Genomic DNA, 22,331 nt, shown 5'->3' with positions numbered 1-22,331 from the left:
CATATTGAAATGTTGTATTGTAGTGCTAGAAAGCAAAGAATTGTAATATTTATGCATTTATGAAAAAAATAGAAGTTAATTTTTTTTTTCTATTTCTTTATTTATAATGAGGTCCTTATTGACAGTATTCCACTTTTCCTGTTAATTTTTTTCTTTATTTCTTATTATCCATTCTTACACATCATTAGGCTTTTTTTCATAGCTTTAGCCAATCATGAAAAATCGGGGCGGACCACCTTGCAGAAATAGTAGGAACTATTTTCACTATATATAGCAACTACAACATGGAGTAAAAAATAAATTCAATGGAGTAGAAGGTGTTTTGATTGGTGTTAGAAATGGTGACTTTCTCCTGAAATTCACTGTATTTATATTCGAAATGATTTATTTTATTTCGATTTTATTATTATTATATTATATTACCTGTTAATATTAATCATAGAACAATTGTACAACATTATGTATTTAAATAGGTTATGACTTCCAAATAAAGCTGACACAATTTAACTTTTACAATGCATAACCTCTAATGTAACGTTGTTTTTGTTTATAGTCGTCTTTGATAATAGAAACATTACAATGAAACCTAACCTTACAATTAAGTTAATGGTACGACCAAATTGTAATTAAAAAACAATTCTATAGAATGTACATGTAATTTACATTTACAGGATACTAATATCTACAGTGATGATATATAAATTAAGCTGTAACATATGTGTTATATTGCTTTTCCAATTCTTTCATCTTTTCCGTTTGCTTATCACTATTGAAATTTTCTAAGGCTACTTTAAACTCTTCATGTTTCTTTTTGTCAGCTGATGAAAAATACTTTTCCCTCTGCTGGAATATCGAGTATTCAACATTCTCCGTCTGATTGAAGTAATGAAACATCCCAACTGGAAATGCTACGTACAACATCATCCTGACAACTTCTAATTGCCAGTTACCCATTGTTTGTAAATCTGTAGATATAATACTGACATATAAATACAATATCAATCCATACAGCAACTGTTATACTGTTTATTCTTTCACTTTACCTTTGGTACACTTCGTTGACTGTGAATGTAAATAGCCGCTACAAAATATTATGAAAGTATATACTAAGCAACCACTTACTTACACCGTGCATCATGTGAAGCCATGAGAGCCACTGATATGGGGAAAACAATCTTTTGTGATTAGTTTGAACGTTGGCAAGATTGCTTCATTGCTTCATAGAAAGTACCCCGTTCAAGATTGGTCAAGATTCGTATTTTATGATAATTCTTGAAAGCGTCAGTTTTTTTCTCGATGTTATCAAGAACATTCACAAGTTGACAGTATTAGCAGTGAATCTTGAAGATCGTTAAGTATTATGGAAACGTTACTGCCATCAGAGATAGCTCGATTAGTTCTCGGTAAGAATGTCACAACAATGATTTTGAGCGTCTTGTTACGATAACCTGGCGAGTGGCGGGAACGTGAATATTTTCCGATTACATTAACGAAATCGTTAGAATTCCATTTACTATTTTTTGTCCCTGCATGCTCTATGCAGAGTGACACGATTAATTTTAACAATGTACATCGTATAGACTGTGTTGTATTATTTACATGATTGAATTAAATAAAAAACCAAGTAATATATGTATACCATTTCGAAGTTACTACAAACAATTGAGTGGATGTTACAATAGATATCATTTTACATATGAAAATATATACGCATGTGTTTGTAGAACGAATAAGTTAATGTATAGTTTGTAAGATTATTATTAAGAGTCTTTGGTTTTCATATATTCAACTTTTAAGGATTGTTTTATGATTGATTCCAGGGTACCTCGAAGACCAGAAATGCGTCAAAGCTGCCAAAGTATTTTTAGAGACATCGCCACATTTACAAGAATGTCGGACTGTAATTTCCAATGGGAGACGTTTTAGTACTAGAGTTAGTGGAATGTCATTGGTGGACGTTGTGGAAAAATTCTTTGTTATAAATGGAACAGGTAAGCAAGAATCCAGCAAGAATACTTATGATTTATATTTGTTTATTTGTATACTAACAAATTAATCGGTGTTCCGATACACGATAAGCGAATCTACAGAACTGGAGCATTATTGTCAAATTCTGTAAAATTTTTTCTGTAAATTGATCAAGATATTTTTGATTAGATTCCCAAACAAGCAAATTTATAATTGATTTTAAAAAACTTATGTTTTATATATATAGTTCAAGAGCGTCTCAGCAAGATCTCAGACTGTGATCAGGTAAAACATTGCGGGGATTTGCTCGAACAATTAAAATTTCTTGTCGAAGAGACACGTGGCCAACGTTTTGTTGTTAACATCAATGTCCCTTCACAGGTAGGTAAGATAAAATGATGTTCGTGATATATCGGTATCGATATAAAAATGATACAGTTGATTCGTGTGTATTTATAGGGAAATTCTCAAATAAGCAACGGGTCTCCAGCAATAACTAGTGGCTGTCGCAAAAGGCGTCACAGTAATAGCGATCGCGAACGATGTAAACGCACGAAAACAGGATTGGACGCGTCCCAGCAACCAGAGTCGCCTTCTGCTCAAGGTAAACGCTGAATGTAACTGTTGATGCAGACGAACAAGTGATAAACGTCAGGCAGTTATCTTTAGAACAAAATTTCTCACCAAGATTCATTTGTTACAGTTTCAAGTTTCGACAGTGTAGAAGCAACCCCCTTAGAAAGTTTACCTGGTCACATAGACACGCCCGATCAATCAGAATACACTGCCGCAGTAAGGAGGAAAAAAAGCAATAACCAACTAGGCGATAATCAAGATGTCCAGAGTCTAGAAACAAACGCCGTCGCGGATAAGGGATGCAAAGAGGGCTCTGTAAAGAGTTCCTGCCCGTTTGAAAGATGTAACACGGCCACAAGCACAGAAGAACTGCTAACTTTCACGTGCGCTGAAGTCCAGACCACCCCCTACGATACACCCGAGTCAGAATCAGAGTCCAATGACGAACCTATAGAAAATCTAAGTGTAAGTAATCAACGTAATAGCTTTTGTTTCCAAGTGCTAATTCCTTGTCTGACATTTGATTTGTTTTTGTCGCAAGTTACTGACAAAAGAGTTGCTGAATCGCACAGAGCTACAAGAACGTATCGCGGATAATATTAACAAAGCAATACTTCCTACGGACACGTCGTTGAAAGATGAATCTCTGAACGACTCCGTGCACTGCGAAGGAAACACGTCTGTTATGATCGAGTTGAATAACGCTATTAAGTCGATAGTTGAAGCGACAGAGACTGATCCTGTGTTTGAAAAGTTTCTCGATGAAATCATTGGACCTCACACGAGCCTCGACGAGGAAATCGAGAGTGCCAGGCCAAAAGCTAGATGTCACAATGAATCGCCGCGAGAAAAACAATTGTCTGACATAATCTCGACCAGCATTAGCTCGCCAGAACCGCCTACGATCTTGACTGGCGCAGCAGACGTGCCGTTGAAGCACAGACTTCGCAGTTCTTCTAGACAACAGAACACCAGAATCGAAGACGAACAACGAGACCAAGAGAAAGAATACAGCGCGTTGGACGATCAAAACGCTGCTGCGGTGTTGAGTATAATAAGCGTTGCCAACACTGTCAACAGTGAATCAGATAAGGGGACAATCGAGGTTCCATGTTTGATGGAGACAGAGAATGAGAAGAAGTTACCAAGTTTCGAGCTTCCTTCGAACGAAGATAAGTGTATAGCGAAATCGACAGCGAGCGTTAATAATCAAAGATGCGATAGTAATGATGTAGAGGTGAGTGTTTCAAGCAATGATACAGAATTAAAAACGAGAAAATCGTTGATGAAGCGACCACGGCCCGCGAGAGCTAAACGCGAGTCGGAGAGTAACGTGGACAATAATACGCCTGACCAAGACACGGGGACGGTGCCAATGTTGATAATGTGTTCAAAAGAAGAAGTAAGCAGTATACCAACTAAGAATACGACCATATCCACCACGAATTCTCGTTTTGTCCCTATCGTTCCCAAGGACATAGTTGTGCCAGTTACCATAGAGCAAACTAGTGACAAGTTAGCCCGAGAAACCTTGTTTTTAAAAGCTGTAAACGTTCCACATAAAGTAGACCCAGCAGCTATTCCTGAGAATTCACAGGACGTAATTTTTGAAGAGACATTGAAGCCACGTCAGAAAAGGAAAAACATCAAAGTAAACAAGCGAAAAACCACAACTGTTCAGAACTCAATGGATAGTTTAGCGATTGGCGACTCGATCGTCTGTCCCGTTGCATCGACTGCTAACAAGCTGATCACCGGTGAATCGATAACCCTTTACAGCAACGAAACTAACTCAAAAACGTTGCTAGATGGTTCCAACATGCCCACGATAAATGTGGATGACAACGTTAGTCTGTCAGACACTGGATTGTCTCCGTACATAAAATTCAGTTGCGGGAAAGGTAACCAAAGCCACAGTCTATCGGATATCGACCTGACGCCCATCGTGCAGGACCCACAATTTGCCCTGCCGTTGGAAATCATCCTCGACGACCAGAGTCCTTCAACCTCGAAGACCACCGATCGCAATCTCATTAACAAACGTACTCCGAGATCTCTGTTGAAAAGCAGGTCGAAGAATCATAGATTAAGTCTATCGACGCCTAGGAGGCGAAGCAGCAGCCATGTGAGGGCACTGGACTTTAACACTCCGACAAAGAGAACTAATGTGTCCATGAGTGAGAACGAGAACACGAATTTTTCGCCTAAATCCATGAGACTCGTTAAACAGACTGTGCGCAGGACTTCACTCTTCAAGTCTCCACCGTTTACTAATACTGCGATGTCTACGCATAAACTCAAAAGAAACTCCCCAAAAACATGTAGACCCGCAAGACCTCCCGTAGCAACGAGGGGCCCCATGCCAAAGCTTATCGGTGGCTGGGATAAATACAACGGTATGGGAGTCATTATTGGTGACACTTCCCCGCAGAAGACCCACGTGACTTCCTCTGTTGAAGATACAACTCGATCGAAATCACCGAAACTCGCTAAAAACGCTTGGGACGCGGACTTGAGAAAAGCTTTAGAAACCACCGTGAAGGTGGGATGTCAGAGGAAAAAGACTGAATCCAAGGATAAGACTGTGTCGAGAAAGGACAAGTGCAATTTGCGTGTACCAAAAGCGAGGAAGCAAGGAAATTCAAAGATCAGCGAAGAACAGAAAGCGACGACGGAGTTGAAAGCCAAAGAGGATGGGAAAGATACAAAAGTAGCTAGCTTAGAAAGTGAAAAAAGATTGTCGGTTGGGCAACTTGTTAATAGTAAGTCTGATGATCCTCGAAAAGACAATGTTCTGCAGGCCTGTGGTGAAACGAAAAATATTCCTGAGCAACGGACCACTGACAAGTTAGTTTTAGAGGCGAGTCAGCAGATTGCAACATCAACACCAATAGTAACCAATAGTAACAACGATAACTCTGTAGTTGAAAAGAAGACGGTGAAGAAATATGCACAGTTGAAAACGTTGAAGACTAATTTAAATAAATCTAATACTGAAAAGAAACAGAGTTCAGGGGGTAACGTAATCTCTACAGATATCTCCCAGTGTTTAGAATTCGCTAAAGTTTCTGGAGACATTTCGCGACAGATGTCTCTCTTGATACCAGAGTTGATAAATCTGGAGGAAACGCCAAAGAAGTTTGAAACTTCCTGTGGCATTCCTCCGACTCCAAGACTACTAAGCCCTAGCAGTCACACGACGCCATTCGTAAAGATTAGCGAGGAGTCCAGCAAGCTGCGTTGCTTCATCAACACGCCAGAATTTCCGACTACACCTTGCATAGCATTAACACCGAAACACTCTGAGGAAACTATCAGTGACGCGAAGAAGGATGCGTTCAACACCTGTTCTCCTTACTACAAGCCTACTTCAGAGAAAAATGAAAGTTCCGTCGAGAAATTATCAAAGTCCGAAGCTGGTAACGGTTTGCAAAATTTATCCACATCGCCTACGCAAGTTAAACAATGCATTCCTCAGAATATCATCAGCTCAACGAATACGTTTCAGACTTGCGTGTCTGCGAAATTGGAGATAACGCAATTCGAGGTGATCAAGGAGAATCTGCCAAAGGAGGACGCAGTGAAGGAACTGAAAATATCAGCCAGTTCTCGAGATGCAACGCGTTTCGCCAAGCTGAAGACCGATCGCGTTAAAGATAGTCTTGCAGAGGCTATATGTGCAATAACAGATAAGAATAAATCTTTGTATAACAGCGACAGGTCGAACGACAGTGATACGTCGTCTTCTTCTTCTTCTGCTTCTTCTTCTTCTTCTTCTTCTTCTTCTTCTTCTTCTTCTTCTTCTTCGTCATCGTCGTCCTTCTCCTCTTCCTCTTCTTCGTCGTCCAATAAGTTGAACACAGGAAACTCAACAGAGAAGATGTCTCATGGTAAAAAGTGCAATACAGTTTCTAATCAAATATATACGGACTCGAGCACCGATTCAGCTCGAAAGGATGCAGACAAGAATACTGCAGTGGCAATAATCGCAGGGAATAATTGTTTAGAGTTACAAGTAAAGACAGTGGACACAGTATGCGCGAATCGGACAGAGGAAGCAATTACTGCTTTAAACAAGTGCGAATCATCACCGTTGAAGGTGTTCTCGTTAACAAAGAACGACGAGGAACTAAATGCCAACGCAACAGAAACTCCCGCCAAAGACGATGCTTTGTTGAACGAGGCAGACATTTCAGAGACCCCTAACAGCTCCAAAACTGGCGTCGAGAGTTTGACTAATCTCTCTTCGAAAATTGCAGCATTTATAAGCTCAGAAGATCAAAAATTGTTGGAAAAATATAAGGACTTGTTCGTGAAAAATTCCACGGCGAAGAAAACAAAGCAAAATCCAAAGACGGTGGGCATAAAACGGTTGAAACCAAATTCTTCGGTTGGCTCCAAGTCTGACAAGTGTGTCAAGAAGAAGGAAGAGAAGTCTAAGGTTGAAAAACTATCCTCGCAATTGGAAGAGAAGCGTCAACGTGTGATTGCCAAGTTTAGAGAAAATCTAAAGTCTAATGTAACTTATGGGAAAAAATGTGCGATTTTAAAGGATCGAAGTAGTGCTAATTCGAGGAGAAAGTATAATCAGCGGAACGAGGATCAGGCTAGCGGTAGACGGAAGAGGAAAGAAAAGAAGGATACAGAGGTGTCTAATAATAATAATAATAATAATAATAATAATGATGATGATGATGATGATGATGATGATGATACTGACACGCTAGTAAAGAATTCATCCAGCGATAGCGTAGGTAAAACTTTGAAAACACAGAATAAAGAGCATCCTGTAGCTTCGACTAGTGTCAGTGGTCATAACGAAAGAAATTGTAACGAGGGGTTTGCATGGAACGAAACCTCGACGATAAAAACTACGAAACACGCGGATGTCGAGACTAAAAGTAACTTCAATAAAGTTATCATTATTGAAGACGTCGCGAACAACGTTGAAATCAATCAAACTCGAAAGAAGAGTTCAGACGATTTCGATCCAGAAAATAAAGTGTCCATTTCAAATAACACGGAGGAGGAAATCTCAGCACAACCTGAAGGAAGCATGCATGACTCTAAAGAACATAGTTTGGATACGAGGGAACCTGAAAACTATGAACAGATAAACGTAATTGTTTCGCAGGAAAGTAAATCTGAGGCGATAAACAACGAACATAATTACAACGAGAAAAATGTGCGCAAGGTAAAGGAGTACCCGAGTCACGGTGGTAAAACAAGCAATATAATGAAATCGAAGGTTGACCAAGTGAAACGAGACTTGTTCAGTGATGAAGAAAATGATCATAAAGCATCCAATAACATAAAGAGTCTGCCTCGTCAGGAAAATAACGAAGTAATTCATAAACCTCGAGTACCCGGTACTTTTAAATCGTCTACAGAAAATGTGGACTCGGAGAATCCCAAGAATTTATCGCGTGTCCTTCAGTCGTTGCAGTTGATCCCCACGTGCAAAAACGATCATACTAGATTGCCTGAATACGGACACGAGGATAACTGTGGATCGTCTGATCTCAACGCGACTTCTACGCCCAACTCGGTCGAGTATCATTTCCTTTACGACGACAATGCACCCACGAAGAAGAGGAGGCGAAGATTCAGTAGTCACGAGTTGGAATTTCAGATTAACATCGTTCTGAACGATCAAGGCTGCGAAGAATGCATTAAAGTAATGACTGCCACCGATTACGAAGAGATATTTAATCTTCCGTCGAAATCTAGAAATAAACCTGTGAACAGGAAGTCCCCTGTAAAGAATGAAAACAGTGAATCATCCGACAAAGGGTTTCTTAGTAGTTTAACGATGAAAAATATACAAACTAAGCCTTTAATCACGTCAACCCCTCTCGAGAAGACACTTGCACATAAGGTGAAGAAAGGTGCTGTTAAAACTTCCGCGATAAATGAGAAAAACAATGAGATGCAACCTGATAGTAGAAAGAAATCCAAGGTGGACAAAGCAGTTCGAGAAAACGATAAAGGTAATTAGTTGATGTGACCTACAAACTAAACCAAGATAGATTAATATCAAAGAATTAAAAATGAAATTCTTAATAATTTTAGCGTGTCCAAGTACATTACATTTTTTATAGATAAAGAACCTATAAACTATAAACGTTTCGACTCTATTGTCCTCTTTGATGTATATGGAAATCTATAAAAACAGAATTTTTGTATATAAATTTTCCATTCATGAAATATATAAATAGTGTTCTTTATCTACATCGTATGCATTTACGTGAATTTTCAGATACTTATATCGGAAAAATTTCGAAAAGGAAATTGTCGGAGACGAAAGAAAGTAAGCAGGTACATGTAATTTATTTTATTCTCATATTTTGTTCTTTATGAAATGGAAATGCAAACAACCTATTTTATAGATCGAGAAACGACAGTATACAACGGATCCGCAGAAATTACTGAGCAACTTGGATCTAGATAAGTTTTTAACGTCCGTTCACGGACCAGCGTAAGCACAAAGTGCAGCTTTCGAACGTTGTACAAAACTAACTGATGTACAGTAGCGTTATTTATCTATCGTGCGAATCGTTGTTTTTTTTTCTTTTGAGAAATCACTTTGCCTCGAACAGAACCGGTTTTTTATATGTAGAGTATTAGAGGTTTTAGAATTAATAATAAAAGTTGACCTTTGTGATGTGGAATTTAAAATGTAAAAAGAAACAAAATTGATGAAGATTACCCTGTTTTTCTCCACCTATATATGAAACTAATATTTGCATGTATGCACTCGAAACCAGTAGCAAACATAGATAATGGGGGTGTTCGTTAAGAACGTTGATTCTTATTAATAGACGGAACGAATTTACAGATAGCTAGACGAATGTATTTTTTCTTTAAAAATAACGAGACACCTGTTAGATTGCATCAGGCAATATTTTATAATGTATTCATTCGCGATGAATGACGAGACAAAACTTAACATTTAGATTTTACAGCTTTGTCCACATCTTCCACAACTTCTAGTAATTTCCGCCACTGGGCCATATTTAGACAGATTCCTGTATAAAATGATTATCCTTTTTAGTTTAGTATTTCCTTTTTAAATAGTCAAAGTTTGCAAGAAAAGTATACAAATTTTTAATACCTTTTTTCCCAGGCTTTAAATTTGCATCCTTGTCGTAATACATTTCTCTAATGTCAACATATAATTTTCCTTTGAAATCCCGCACTGTAACTTGACGATTACTTCCAAGATCCCAAACAGTATTTTCCTCCTCTTTCGGAGATTCCTGTTTTGGTTTCTTTGATGGTTTCTCTGTCTTCTCTTCGATTTTCCTCTTCTGCTTCTTCTTTGACTTTACATCCTTATAAAAAAAAGGAATACGTAAGGAGGATACAAACGTTATAATACAAATGCTTTGTAAATTAAAAGAAATACCTCTTCGCTGCTATCGTCGTCGCTCGACACATATTCCTTCGACTTTGGCATTTTCTATTAGTTTACCTAAAATCTAAGCTTGTCGGTAAGATATTATTTCTTACGCGAATGTAATAACTCGTAATAAAATGTGAATCTTAACCTTAAAGATTACAATGATTACAACAAATACATATGTATATATACGTACCTAAAAATATTTTGCGTGTGGAAATTGATGCAAAGGGTACTGAATTTCATAAATTATTCAAGAATATGTAAGTTTGTCCCATTTATTAAACAGACGAACAAATATACGTTCAATTATATGTTATACATCATTTGAAAAAACCGTTGAATACTTACAAGTGCTTGTCTACAATCATCTACAATTACAAGATCGTACAACGTATGCACCATAAATTATACACTACGTAATATATGGTGATATAGAAGGGAAACTGTGATAAACCATCTTTGGAACGGAAATTATTTACAGAGTTCTCTTACTCTACTAACATTGCATTGCTCTATGACCAGCCATGGGCATGGAGTATGGAGTGAATCCAAGTGAATCATGAATCAGCCCCAATCACCCCAAACTTGTCAAATCTGTCAAAAGTAAACTTTTCTTCTTCTTACGATTACCATTTGATGGATTACCACAGTTAAATCACACACACACAAACACACGGTATCTCTTAAAAATGTTGGCGATGTTAACTGCTGATTGGTTTCCTTTGGGACGAGACGTATACTTTAGGTAACAACTTTGAGGTTATATGGAAGAACGATTTCAATTAATAAACGAACAATCAAATATTTTTCATTGTTTGATTTTTATAATTTTACAGAAAGTTTGAACTGTATCCACTTTCGTTCCAACAAGAGGTTTCAAACAACAATTTACTTGTGGCAGCTCCTTATGGAGGTTCCATTGCGGTTACCAAAAATCCCAAGAAATTTGTTAAAGTTCAGGGATCAAATAAATCCATGATTTATTTGTATACCTCTGCTGGAAAACTAACAGCCAAGTTACAAGTAAAAATATTCAATTGTAAACTATTTGTGAATTTTATGCTATTACATATGTTCAAATCTTTTCTGCACAATATGATTCGTTTCTTTTAGTGGAGCGGTGGCCAACTGATTAATTTTGGCTGGTCCCAGCAAGAAGAGCTATTATGTATCCAAGACAATGGCTTAGTTCACATCTATGACATGTTTGGTACATACCAACATGCATTCACTATGGGAAATGTATGCTACTTTTGAATGATTTTATCATGCATAAAATTTATACAAACTATTACTATTATATCTGTCTCTTCTCGTATCAGGAAGTACAGGATACCAAAGTAATAGAGGCAAAATTCTTTGTAAGTTCTGGTGGAACAGGTATTGCTGTATTAACATCCACTTATCACATATTCCTAGTAAATAACATAGTTGAACCAAAAGTTAGACAAGTATCGCAAGTTCCAGGTGAGTTTCTTGGATTGAAATTAATATAACTTAAATTAATGTAACTTTATCTTGGTTGTCTTTCATTCAGGATACGGAGGGCCGATAGATTGTTGGTGTTTAGTACATTCCAACAGAGAAACCCAAGTAATTTTATCAAACAAGGATGGAATATTCATAGTGCACCAAGCACATCAAAGTCCGACTCATATACCATTTGTACGATACAAACGCTTGAATGATTAAAAGTATATTACAAACATATTCTCAAGACTTGATAAAATAATGTATTTTATAGGCCACTCTCTTTACGACGCAGAATAAAGTGAGTTCCGTCGTGGCAATGGCTGTTTCCGGAAATAATCGTCATATTGCTCTATACGCCGATACTGGCCAGTTGTACCTAGGTTCTATAGATTTCAAGGAGACATATTGTAACTACTACGCAAATACGAAAGAAACTTTATCGAACATAGCATGGTCGGTATGTTTGTGTCATTGTAAAAAGCAATTGGCGATATATTTACTAAGATTAACTTTCTAGGTGCGGAACGGAAGCGGTGGTTTGCAGCTGGGACAGTACCATAATGGTCGTTGGACGTACAGCTGAGACGATAGTATACACTTACGATGGTCCAGTGCATCTTGTTACAGAGATCGATGGCATACGCGTGTTATCCAGTTCGTCTCATGAAATGATACAGAAAGTACCAAGTGTCGTTCTGAAAATCTTCCGAATCAATTCAACCGATCCTGCATCTTATCTTTTGGAAGCTTCTGTACAATTCCAGAAAAAGAGTCACAAGGCTGATAGTTATATAGACCTGGTGAAATCAAAGTTAGACGCAGCGGTAAACGCTTGCATCGGCGGTGCTGGTCACGAGTTTGATTTTGAGACGCAAAAGCTTTTAATGAGAGTAAGCTTCCCCCGTGTCGAGCTTGTTTTATTCTCACGATTCAAGGAATAATGTGCTCGTCGATTATTTTAGGCAGCCAAATTTGGCAAAGGATTCAGCAAGACGATCAATGCTGAATATTTCGTCACTATGTGTCGAACGCTGAGAATTCTGAATGCAGTGAGGCATCCTGCGATTGGAATTCCATTAACATATGCTCAGTATCCTTTTACTGTTCGATCTTCCGACTTTCATACTTTCATTATTTCATGATTTCATGATTTCATTTTTTTATTTTTTCATTTATCAAGTACATACTTAACAGACGCTTAGATACACCGTTCTAACGAGTCAAGTGCTACTGGACAGACTGGTTGCGAGAAGGCACTACTATTTGAGCATACAAATAGCAAGACATCTCAAACTACCCGAAATCGATGGCGAAAGCCGAATACTAGCTCACTGGGCTTGTTACAAAGTAATGTTATTGATTGTTAAGTTTTCTTCCTTCGGTTACCTAAGCATCTCTCACTTTGTATGTAAACAAAATTCTTTCGTGTCAGGTGAAACAAACACAACTGGACAAAGAACAAATAGCAGAAGAAATAGCTGATAAATTAGGATACGCGCCTGGTGTTTCCTACAGTGAAATTGCGAAGAGAGCAGCTGACTGTGGTAGAAAACAACTAGCAATTAAAGTAAAGCTTTTTTTTTTATATCTGCTTCGAGCTCTAGTTACGATTTTTTGTCTAACATAACATTATCCTTTTCAGCTGATAGACTACGAGCCACGTGCACACCAACAAGTACCGCTCCTGTTAACTCTAGGCGAGGAGAGAGCTGCTCTTCGTAAAGCTGTCGAAAGTGGCAATACTGATTTAGTTTACACAGTGATACTTCATCTCAGGCAGAAGATGACGCTAGGCGACTTTCAGGTGAACAATTTATTACCTATTTATTTATTTATATTAACGAAAAATAACGAATATTTAATTAAGATTCTTGTTATTGACACGGCACAGATGTACATAAAGCATTGTCCTTTAGCAATGGCGTTATATGTGAAATACTGTCAGAATCATAATCGGGAAACTCTTCGAGATATTTATAATCAATACGATGACTTTCATTCTCAAGCTGTATGGTTTATTACCGAGAGTTATCAACGAAAGGTTGGTGTAATTAATAATATACCTTAAACGTTTCAATTATTATCGGTTCTGTTTTATGTTGTGGTTAAAATCTTTCAGAATACAATGACGCGCGAGGCGTTACTCCAATCTGCTCAGGAAAATTTCAAAATGGCTCGTAATGACACGAATGCTGCTTTGACGGAAGAACAAATCAAATTATTGCGTTATCAAAGAACTCTGGAAGACACGTTACACAAATCGATCGTTGGTAAACCGTTGCACGATACGGTAAAGTTGCTACTGTTATCCAAGGAACTAAAATTAGCAGACAAACTGAGGTCAGAATATCGAATACCAGATCGAAGGTGTGGTGTGAACATTTTTTCTTTGTCTTTTTTCATATTTCTATTTTTTAGATCGTACATTATTTATCATAAATCGTTTCTCTTAGATATTGGTGGTTACGTATACAATGCTTAGCGGAGAATAAACTATGGGAGGACTTGGAAAAGTTTTCCAAGAGTAAAAAATCTCCCATAGGTTATGAGGTACCCATTTCTAATATTAAAATATTGTTTATCCCTCGTAGGAGTAAGAAATATTAATGTTGATATATATATATATATATATATATATATATATATATATATATATCTTTTATTCTCATCGTTCGTTTCAGCCGTTCATAGATCAGTGTTTGATATATGACGAGCACAAAAAGGAAGCGAAAAAGTATTTACCTAAAGTAAAGGATGAACTGAAAGTGAAGTATTTAGTTAAGCTGAAGTAAGTATATAAGATTTGTTATGATTTGGAGTACAACGAAATAATTCTTGCGATTTTGCAGAATGTTAAATGAAGCAGTCGACGTAGCCGTAGAACAAAAAGATGCTTCTGCGTTAACTTTCGTGTTAGCACAATGCGAACCATCGAATAGGCAACTGATCGACAAAATTAATATGTTCTTAACGAGTTTCAGAAATTAATGCTCGACTATTTCCATTCATTTTTCTGAATCTTTGGTTGAACATCGTATTTGTTCGCATAGATTTATGAAGAGTATCGTTAGGTGCATTTAAAGGAAAATCATTATTTTCCGAATCGATTTAAACCAAGGTACGACAGCGTGATATAGAACGACTAAAAATTCTTTGAAATTTATTAACATGTAAATATTATTACATATAAAATAATAGAATCAGATTTTTAACAAATTTTTTTAATACTTCAGTAATGGAAATGTACTAATATAATATTAATTATCGATTATTGGATATATTTATTAAATATTCCCCAACTTGAAATGCATTCTATATTAACTAAAAAGTGTTGGAAAAAAGCACATCAACTAGATTTCTCGGTAGATCGTATAAAATATTCGTGTCTGTCGATGAGATCGCTGACAATTAATTGTTCGATTTCTACGCCTTTGTTCAACTGTTCGTCCGTGAGAGATATTACGTATTCGTTCTCTTGACTGACGATTATTACTCGCTGCTTTCGAGTTTGCAACATGTTAGCTATGACCAACTACAAAGCATATTTTCAGTATACACGACGTTTATCAATTGAATAATTGAAATTACTCACGTTGTGTTTATATTTGTTGAGCGCGCTTCTCGCTTTCGGAATTAATAGATTTTCGTCGGTTTCCAATTTAAACGACACTACAAACGCCTGTGGAACCCATAAATTAACTAAAGGAGCTAATAGTTTCGGTACTAGTTGAAGGGATATTGTTTGTGGTCCACTGGAAGGGATTTTATGAACCGACTGTAAATTTAAAGATCATTTTGATGTACATAGATTCAAATGAAATTTTTATAAAAAAATTTTGTATAAAAAAAATCGTGGATATACCAATTCATTTGACGGAATGTAAAAGTCTGAAACTGCTGCTGCAAGATATAAAATAGCTTTGTTTTTAAGACAAGCTAGCGCTTGACACGCAGATCGAAGGTACCAGAGATATTCGGAAACAGTTGTGAAGGTCAATTGCAGTAATTTGCCTTGACTCGAAGCTTCTTTGTATTTATGTAATATCATTGTTAATTGTTCAGTATATTGTGGCAATACTAAAGACAAATCGATGCTTATTATACAGATATACAAAACAAATCCATAAATATGTTCACCTTAAAGAAATATGAATCGAGTAGATGTGTTAAGAAATCTATGAGATATACCTGTGAGCACATGTTTTCCTTCTCGTTGATCGTCCTTTAACATATCTAAAAATTTGTGTCCTATAAAATGTCTCGAATATGGTTCTAGGGATTTGACTCTGTAAATAGGCAAACAATGGTCAATAATATCATTCCTAAACATCGATGGTACGATAGTTACCTGTGCATAAAAATAACGGCATATCCTTTTTCTAAAAAATATTCTGCAGATACAGATCCTCTTGTTCCTGCGCTAAAATTATCTACAAATCTTACCGTGTTGTGCTCTAAGGGAGTCGTTGTTCCACCACTCTATAATATTATTGCAATTAAAAACAACTGAAAATACCAAGGTCAGCAATGTAAAACTCACTGTTACTAGTACGACTTTACTGTTTTTTTTCAAATGTCGTTCTGTAAATTCTTTTAGCGATAATTCGCTCTGAGCTAGATCTTGAGGTGGTGAATGTTTGACATAAAATTCTTCCCACGTTGTATTCATGTTTGTATTTCTTATTGTTAGAATTGAAATTGAACGGTATCACAGTAAGACTTTATTGTAACACAGTCGTATTTCTTATAAACTTTAAATAGTAGTTTGTGGTACTTTGTCTGTACGTATACATCGAAGAATGTATTCTGCAATGAGGAAGTGATAAGGTATTCTAATAAATGATCTTTATTAAATACAATAATAAATTGCGCACTTTCCTTGAACTTTGAATTTAGAAATTCATTACATAAAAATGGATGTAACTGTAACTCATGACTCGTGATACTTACAAGTAGTCGTGATGGATGCGCTCTCTCGCGACATGTTCGATACTTACGTGTATATAGTTGGAGACATTCGATAAAAGAGTTTTCCTACGTTATCATGGTATCACGAAACACCAAAAATCTTTCATCTCGAAAAAAAAGATGAAAGTAACAAGCATAAAATCGAAAACAAAATGTACCTTTTGCGATTTATTGTTGCAAACCATAACAAAAGAAATATAACAGCTATTTATATAACATTTATTCTCTTCTTCTGTCTCGTACAATGTCGTCGAAATAAGATTATTTTCAGAAGGTATTCAAACTTTAATATTTAAATCTAATTTAAACTTTGTATATTACACTTGAAAGAATAATACGAATCATGCACAGTATGCCTATTGTCATGATCACTTATCGTTAGTACGATCATGAAACAAACGAATTACATTATAGAATAATACAATATTAAGTTAACCATTTACAGTCGATACTAAGATGGAAAGAATACATTTTTAGTATTCTGGCGCAGGAGATTTGGCATTTTTATTGTGGATCATATGGAACTGAAAATAGAATAACGAGAAGTCAGATGACCAGAGCCTATTTTTTCTACTTGAATATAGTCAGAGACGATTGTCGGCAAGCTTTTACGATATGATTTAAACGTTGCCTGTCGCATTGCATGTTACCGAACATTTTCTTCAGACTACTACAAACAATTTACCTTGTATTGTTTGTCTTTGTATTCGTTCCATGGTTCGGTATTTTTTCCAGGGGTCCACGTAACATCGGGATTACGAACAGCGAGACGGAACAAATAAAAACTCGATCCTAATGCTCCAACTCCGATGCAAAAGAACAGTGGAATCAGCTAAGAATCAAAAATAACTATTAATATTATTGTCGTGATTCCAATCTGTTATTTTACCTTACCATAGGATTCTTTTTAAGGCTGCTCATTGTAAGACCCCGCATTATTGCCATTTTTGCTGTTTCCAAAAACCGTAACAGGCTTTTTTTAACGCGAAACTAATACGTAAGTAAACCACAGACCACAGAATACTTGCGAAACAGACTGAAACAGACTAGTCGATTCTTCTGCGCAGCAGAAATGGCCAAACCACTAGGCCACTAGGTTTCGAATAAATCTGAAATTTGCCGATATGTTTATTTGTCTCGTTTCCTTTTTTCCACATTTTCTAAAGAAGGAAACGAGACAAGAACATCAGTAAGCTTCAGATATATTATATATTCGAAACCTACGGTTTTGGGTTTTAGCCATCGCTACTGCGCAGTTACAGAATAAAATATCTTTATATCGGAAATTTTATTCCAGCTCAATCAGATACGGTCCTAATCATAGAGTAGTTTACAGGGATAAGGAATTTTTTTCAGGAAGAAAGTAGAAAATAATAAACTGCTAGTCTATCTCGTTGACTATACAATATTTCAATTTCAATGGTATCTCTGATATTAGATGCAGACAGTGGAAAGTTTACGATTGGAATTACTAAATTGGTGTTAGTATTAGTGGCGCCATCGGTGGTAAAACGCCCAAGTTCGTAGTGAAAATAGTTTCCACTCTGTCTACTAGATGGCGACACTGACGAAAGGTTTATTTAACAAAAAAAAAAAAAAATGATAATTTACCATTTTATTATTTTATACATTTAGTATATTATTTAAATTGAAGCTAGTTTTAGGGAAAATAACTTTACGTTACGTTCATTGGAAATAGTTATTAGGGGTAACTTTTTTCATAACGTCTTAGTATTTATTAATTATCGATTCTAACTATTTCGATGAAATAACATCATTCAATCATCAAACTTACATGAGAAGATTGTACTTGAGTTTCGCCTCTGTCGAGTACTCTATGGTATGGTAACGGTATGGTAGATACTTGTACATGCTTGAACATAATTTAGTCAATGTAGTCATACCATACGATACCATACAGATACAGTCATACGTCAAAATGGCTGAGCTAATATCGATACCGTTGAAGAAACCGTCTGATGTAGATGTCATTAAACCACTTACAAACGTTATTAAATCGACATATAGTGGTGCAGGTAATCAGAATGATTATACAGAGGCTATCACTGATTTTAGTAAATTAAGAAACAATGCTTTGTGGAGAGCTTTCGAAAAGTATGAAAGTTCTTTGGAGGTTATATACAGGTATGAGTCATCTTCAATTAAACATTATTTCGATTGTAACTACGATATTTGTCTAAAAAGACACATATCGGTTTAAACTGTTCCACCTGATCAATTTTTGTATAACAACTTACAATGTAAAAAGATTATTAATATCTATTAGAGCGTTAATTTGTATTATCTTTTACGTTCGGACTTTTGACGTGGTTTTGATACAAATAAATCAGAGCGTAATTACGAGATAATTATATAGTATTGGAATGACATTATCAACGTTCATGATTTCGTTTTCCAGTTACTATGATCAATTGTGTGCATTGGAAGGCAAGATTCCTGCTCATGAATTACAAATCCCATTCAAATGGAAGGATGCATTTGATCGAACTATATTCGGTGGAAAACTTAGTTTAAGTAAGATATATTTGTATATATTAATATCGCATTCAGCTGTTGTAAATAGTACATACTAGTTTAACATATATTTTCACTTACCACTCATTAGTGATAGATAAGATAAAGTCATTATCAACTATATCAATATCTTTAATCTAGCTTTCAATGATAAGTTATACTACAAAACATTTGATATTTTTAGCAATTAGCACATTGTCATATGAAAAGGTATGTGTATTATTCAATATTGCTGCTCTGCAAAGTTCAGTAGCAGCAACACAATCATTAGAAAGCAACGATGGATTGAAATTAGCAGCAAAATTATTTCAGGTTTGTGGTATATAATTTTAGTATATAATTTAAAAAATTCACGAATATTTGTGTATATTAAACTGTTGTATAACTTTCAGCAATCTGCCGGTATTTTTAATTATCTTAAAGGAAATGTTATGATGGCCATCCAACAAGAACCTACACCTGATATTAGTCCTGAAACATTAGGTGCACTGTCTGCATTAATGCTCGCTCAAGCACAGGAAATATTTGTATATAAAGCAATTCACGATTCCATGAAAGATGGAATTATTGCTAAATTAGCTGCACAAGCAGAGGAATTATATGCGGATGCATTAAAGTTGTTTCAGAAAGAGATTTTCAGAGCATTTTGGGACAAAGAATGGATTCCTTTGGTGTGTAATTAAAATTTCATTTATATGTAGATGTATGCATGTAATACAAGCAATTATTTTGAATACATTAATACAGATAGCAGGCAAGCAAGCTGGATACCGCGCGATGGCTGAATTTTATCAGTCGCTAGTATGTAAAAATAATAAAGTAATCGGAGAAGAAATTGCTAGATTAGAGGTAATTCTATTTATTATAAAAATGTTTCTAACATTTTGTTATTAATATATAATATTAACCGAAATGCGTATATTCTTAGCACGCCGTGGAACTATTCAAAGCGGCGCAACAACGGTCAAATAAACCTAATTTGTTTCAAGAATATGCTAACAGAGCTCAAAGGAATCTTACAGAAGTGAAGAAAGATAATGATTTCATTTATCACGAAAGAATACCAGACGTAAAGTCTTTGGAACCTGTGGGAAAAGCTAACGTTGCAAAATTGCTGCCTCTACCTGAAGTTTTCAGCTCGAATTTCAAAGGTTTGCATATATATATATATGCATATACACAGAGTCCTTTTATATAAACGTTTCATTTTGCTAGATCTCTTTGCTGACTTATTACCCGTTAGCGTGCACCAAGCATTGTCGTCTTACGAAGTCCGTCGCAACGAACTTGTTAATTCAGAAATTTCAAAACTACGCGAAATGACGCAAGTTCTAAATAGGTATGATAACTAATCAAATACTTGGATAAATACTCTACCCCTATCTAATGTTCAATAATTATATTTTTAGCGTTTTGGCAAGTTTGAATTTACCCGCAGCTATCGAGGATACGAGTGGTACCGAGTTACCCCAGTCTTTGTTGGAAAAAGCTCAATACGTCAAAGAAGCTGGTGGAATAAATGGTTTGGAAAATGCTATGAAAGAACTACCAGATCTTTTGCAACGAAATAAAGAACTTTTAGATGAGGTAATAGATTCTTTATAAATTATTATACATGTTTGTTTTATAATGTAACTTGGAGGTTCTTTTTCTAGTGTGACCGAATGCTGAAAGAGGAACGCGAATCTGACGATCAGTTACGTGAACAGTTCAAGGAGCGTTGGTCGAGAATACCCAGTACTCGTTTGACGGAGCAGTTTACTGTTAATTTACGAAAGTATCGTGAAATTATTAACAATGCTGTATCGGCTGATAAAGTAAGTATAACGATGTTGTGAAAATAATTTTGTACAAGTACATAAATAGAATATTTTCAAATATTATGTCTTGTAGACAATTCGCGAGAAATTCGAAAATCACAAGCATGGCATGGAAATATTAAGTCTGAACGATGGCGATCTGATTAACGCTGTACCAACTGGATCAGCAGTCCAAGAAAGTCATACCGTGACCCAACTTAGGAAGCTAATGGAGGATGTAAGTGTTTAACATAAATCTTTTCATTTTATATTTGTATCACTTTACGACGCAATCTTCAATTTCCTTCTAAGGTTGAAACACTAAAAGCAGAACGCGACGTTATAGAAAGCGAACTAAAATCTGTTACTAGCGATATGAAAGCGACATTCCTCTCGGCGCTTGCTAAAGACGGTGCCATCGACGAGCCAAATTTATCCGTAGAAAACATAGGGCAAACGTACGGACCTTTGCAAAAGCAAATAAGAGACAGTGTTTCTCGGCAAGAACAACTAATTGCTGAAATTCAAGTACATTAGAATTTTGTCTCGTGTGTATTATAGTTTGAATATTTTGTATGATACTGATTTAAAGAATGATTACAGAGATGCCATGCGGAATTTACGAATGAACAATCTGGCAGTGGCAGTTCAAGAGAAACGATGTTATGTAAACTGGCAGCTGCTTATGACGCATTTAAAGAATTAAAAGGCAATTTGAACGAAGGTGCTAAATTTTACAATGATTTAACACAGGTAAAATAGTGATTATGCCTGCATTTAATATTGTATATGTATATTGGTGTGTGTGTGTGTATATATATATATTTATTGGTATCGCTTCTGCAAATAATTTTGTTTGCGCAGTTGTTGGTGGTGTTCCAAAATAAAATATCAGATTTTTGTTTCGCTCGAAAAACCGAAAAAGAGGAACTAATGAAAGATTTAACAAAAAATTTGAGCCATAGTGGTCCAGCTACGACTCCCAACATTCCAGCTCATCATAGCGGTATGAATTGTATTTAAAAATAAATTCTTGCATTCTATACTAAAGTTGAAATGTCTAAATACATTTAGGAGCATCTGGACAAGGTCAGTCTGGAGCAGACCAAAGTGGATCATCACAGTTACCTTATCCCACAAATTTCCAAGGAGGAATGCCCGTACCGTACGGAGCTGGGGTTGCTACACCGTATCCTGCATATATGCCTCCCCCCATGCCAGCGACGTATAATCCTTACGCAACGATGCCTTATCCCACTCAAGGTGACTGAAAAAATTGCAAACTGCAAATTGCAGTGTCTTTTATAATATCGTGGAATATGTACTATCTCTACTGTTTGTTTATCAGGTTACAATCCGTATCAAGGCATGTCTCCAGCACCTTATGGTGGATACGCAACTCTTCCACGTTATGGTGGACATCCCCCTCCGCAAGGCCACAATCCGTATTGAAAAATAAAGTATACTTTACGTATACTGTGATTATAAAATTGTAGCTATATGAATTGAAACATTCAGGAAGGAAAAGCTTGTACGAAATAATAGCGACGAAATATATTTTAAAAGCATTTTTGTCCGATGACGATCAATGCAAAACTGCATCGAAA

The 22,331-nt window shown here is 36.1% G+C and overlaps 6 protein-coding genes across 9 annotated transcripts; 3 read left to right on the top strand and 3 right to left on the bottom strand.

The window, feature by feature from the left end:
• The first annotated feature begins 1,043 nt into the window (after window positions 1-1,043).
• LOC128877295 (serine-rich adhesin for platelets) lies at window positions 1,044-9,249 on the top strand. 2 transcript variants are annotated; one of them, XM_054124476.1, is made up of 8 exons: window positions 1,044-1,403; window positions 1,821-1,991; window positions 2,216-2,349; window positions 2,428-2,572; window positions 2,672-3,009; window positions 3,086-8,534; window positions 8,804-8,854; window positions 8,934-9,249. In XM_054124476.1, the coding sequence occupies exons 1-8, from the start codon at window positions 1,361-1,363 to the stop codon at window positions 8,993-8,995; spliced, it is 6,393 nt and encodes a 2,130-aa protein (XP_053980451.1). In that variant the 5' UTR covers window positions 1,044-1,360; the 3' UTR covers window positions 8,996-9,249. The 2 variants fall into 2 exon arrangements, with proteins under 2 accessions (XP_053980451.1, XP_053980450.1); XM_054124475.1 differs by having other exon boundaries at window positions 8,804-8,862.
• On the bottom strand, window positions 8,864-10,446 carry LOC128877311 (activated RNA polymerase II transcriptional coactivator p15). Of its 3 annotated transcripts, none has more exons than XM_054124502.1 (4): window positions 10,298-10,446; window positions 9,953-10,025; window positions 9,659-9,878; window positions 8,864-9,572 (listed from the first exon to the last, which is right to left on the bottom strand). In XM_054124502.1, exons 2-4 carry the CDS (start codon window positions 10,001-10,003, stop codon window positions 9,490-9,492), a joined length of 354 nt encoding a protein of 117 aa, XP_053980477.1. In that variant the 5' UTR covers window positions 10,004-10,025; window positions 10,298-10,446; the 3' UTR covers window positions 8,864-9,489. The 3 variants fall into 3 exon arrangements, with proteins under 3 accessions (XP_053980477.1, XP_053980478.1, XP_053980476.1); XM_054124503.1 differs by having other exon boundaries at window positions 9,953-10,018; window positions 10,143-10,310; XM_054124501.1 differs by having other exon boundaries at window positions 10,143-10,303.
• A 42-nt stretch (window positions 10,447-10,488) lies between these two features.
• Window positions 10,489-14,691, top strand: LOC128877300 (vacuolar protein sorting-associated protein 16 homolog). The gene is made up of 16 exons (XM_054124484.1): window positions 10,489-10,694; window positions 10,786-10,972; window positions 11,063-11,191; window positions 11,272-11,416; window positions 11,487-11,614; window positions 11,694-11,875; window positions 11,940-12,312; window positions 12,385-12,512; window positions 12,625-12,769; window positions 12,855-12,989; window positions 13,065-13,226; window positions 13,314-13,463; window positions 13,542-13,789; window positions 13,876-13,972; window positions 14,104-14,210; window positions 14,272-14,691. The coding sequence occupies exons 1-16, from the start codon at window positions 10,639-10,641 to the stop codon at window positions 14,408-14,410; spliced, it is 2,511 nt and encodes an 836-aa protein (XP_053980459.1). The 5' UTR covers window positions 10,489-10,638; the 3' UTR covers window positions 14,411-14,691.
• LOC128877307 (phosphopantothenate--cysteine ligase) lies at window positions 14,557-16,444 on the bottom strand. The gene is made up of 7 exons (XM_054124494.1): window positions 16,373-16,444; window positions 15,963-16,228; window positions 15,771-15,901; window positions 15,611-15,708; window positions 15,285-15,499; window positions 15,015-15,197; window positions 14,557-14,954 (listed from the first exon to the last, which is right to left on the bottom strand). Exons 2-7 carry the CDS (start codon window positions 16,089-16,091, stop codon window positions 14,769-14,771), a joined length of 942 nt encoding a protein of 313 aa, XP_053980469.1. The 5' UTR covers window positions 16,092-16,228; window positions 16,373-16,444; the 3' UTR covers window positions 14,557-14,768.
• Window positions 16,445-16,545: 101 nt separating this feature from the next.
• On the bottom strand, window positions 16,546-17,560 carry LOC128877313 (cytochrome c oxidase subunit NDUFA4). Its single transcript, XM_054124506.1, has 3 exons — window positions 17,285-17,560; window positions 17,076-17,222; window positions 16,546-16,914 (listed from the first exon to the last, which is right to left on the bottom strand). The coding sequence occupies exons 1-3, from the start codon at window positions 17,333-17,335 to the stop codon at window positions 16,864-16,866; spliced, it is 249 nt and encodes an 82-aa protein (XP_053980481.1). The 5' UTR covers window positions 17,336-17,560; the 3' UTR covers window positions 16,546-16,863.
• Window positions 17,561-18,268: 708 nt separating this feature from the next.
• On the top strand, window positions 18,269-22,294 carry LOC128877299 (programmed cell death 6-interacting protein). Its single transcript, XM_054124483.1, has 15 exons — window positions 18,269-18,535; window positions 18,810-18,925; window positions 19,110-19,237; window positions 19,318-19,596; window positions 19,673-19,774; window positions 19,854-20,076; window positions 20,141-20,264; window positions 20,335-20,512; window positions 20,581-20,742; window positions 20,819-20,962; window positions 21,037-21,252; window positions 21,328-21,477; window positions 21,589-21,730; window positions 21,799-21,987; window positions 22,073-22,294. The coding sequence occupies exons 1-15, from the start codon at window positions 18,330-18,332 to the stop codon at window positions 22,174-22,176; spliced, it is 2,463 nt and encodes an 820-aa protein (XP_053980458.1). The 5' UTR covers window positions 18,269-18,329; the 3' UTR covers window positions 22,177-22,294.
• The last annotated feature ends 37 nt before the right edge of the window (window positions 22,295-22,331 follow it).

Source organism: Hylaeus volcanicus, chromosome 5, assembly GCF_026283585.1.
Source record: "Hylaeus volcanicus isolate JK05 chromosome 5, UHH_iyHylVolc1.0_haploid, whole genome shotgun sequence".
Lineage (NCBI taxonomy): Eukaryota > Metazoa > Arthropoda > Insecta > Hymenoptera > Colletidae > Hylaeus > Hylaeus volcanicus.
Note: the sequence above shows the minus strand (reverse complement) of the source record. Positions and strands in the feature narration are given on the sequence as shown.

What these genes read in the sequence shown, in the direction of transcription:
- LOC128877295 (XM_054124475.1), top strand. Translation starts at nt 1,361, where the DNA reads ATGGAAACGTTACTGCCATCAGAGATAGCTCGATTAGTTCTCG. An exon ending in CTTTGTTATAAATGGAACAG is followed by an intron (nt 1,992 to 2,215) that starts GTAAGCAAGAAT and finishes TTATATATATAG; the next exon opens with TTCAAGAGCGTCTCAGCAAG. An exon ending in AACCTATAGAAAATCTAAGT is followed by an intron (nt 3,010 to 3,085) that starts GTAAGTAATCAA and finishes TTTTGTCGCAAG; the next exon opens with TTACTGACAAAAGAGTTGCT.
- LOC128877311 (XM_054124502.1), bottom strand. Translation starts at nt 10,003, where the DNA reads ATGCCAAAGTCGAAGGAATATGTGTCGAGCGACGACGATAGCAGCGAA. An exon ending in ACGACGATAGCAGCGAAGAG is followed by an intron (nt 9,879 to 9,952) that starts GTATTTCTTTTA and finishes TTTTTTTATAAG; the next exon opens with GATGTAAAGTCAAAGAAGAA. An exon ending in TTTAAAGCCTGGGAAAAAAG is followed by an intron (nt 9,573 to 9,658) that starts GTATTAAAAATT and finishes CATTTTATACAG; the next exon opens with GAATCTGTCTAAATATGGCC.
- LOC128877300 (XM_054124484.1), top strand. Translation starts at nt 10,639, where the DNA reads ATGTTGGCGATGTTAACTGCTGATTGGTTTCCTTTGGGACGAGACGTA. An exon ending in AACTAACAGCCAAGTTACAA is followed by an intron (nt 10,973 to 11,062) that starts GTAAAAATATTC and finishes CGTTTCTTTTAG; the next exon opens with TGGAGCGGTGGCCAACTGAT. An exon ending in TGACGCTAGGCGACTTTCAG is followed by an intron (nt 13,227 to 13,313) that starts GTGAACAATTTA and finishes GACACGGCACAG; the next exon opens with ATGTACATAAAGCATTGTCC.
- LOC128877307 (XM_054124494.1), bottom strand. Translation starts at nt 16,091, where the DNA reads ATGAATACAACGTGGGAAGAATTTTATGTCAAACATTCACCACCTCAA. An exon ending in GCCGTTATTTTTATGCACAG is followed by an intron (nt 15,709 to 15,770) that starts GTAACTATCGTA and finishes GCCTATTTACAG; the next exon opens with AGTCAAATCCCTAGAACCAT. An exon ending in TCAACAAATATAAACACAAC is followed by an intron (nt 14,955 to 15,014) that starts GTGAGTAATTTC and finishes TATGCTTTGTAG; the next exon opens with TTGGTCATAGCTAACATGTT.
- LOC128877313 (XM_054124506.1), bottom strand. Translation starts at nt 17,335, where the DNA reads ATGGCAATAATGCGGGGTCTTACAATGAGCAGCCTTAAAAAGAATCCT. An exon ending in GCCTTAAAAAGAATCCTATG is followed by an intron (nt 17,223 to 17,284) that starts GTAAGGTAAAAT and finishes TTTGATTCTTAG; the next exon opens with CTGATTCCACTGTTCTTTTG. An exon ending in ACAAAGACAAACAATACAAG is followed by an intron (nt 16,915 to 17,075) that starts GTAAATTGTTTG and finishes TTCTATTTTCAG; the next exon opens with TTCCATATGATCCACAATAA.
- LOC128877299 (XM_054124483.1), top strand. Translation starts at nt 18,330, where the DNA reads ATGGCTGAGCTAATATCGATACCGTTGAAGAAACCGTCTGATGTAGAT. An exon ending in TAGCAGCAAAATTATTTCAG is followed by an intron (nt 19,238 to 19,317) that starts GTTTGTGGTATA and finishes TATAACTTTCAG; the next exon opens with CAATCTGCCGGTATTTTTAA. An exon ending in ATGACGCAAGTTCTAAATAG is followed by an intron (nt 20,265 to 20,334) that starts GTATGATAACTA and finishes TTATATTTTTAG; the next exon opens with CGTTTTGGCAAGTTTGAATT.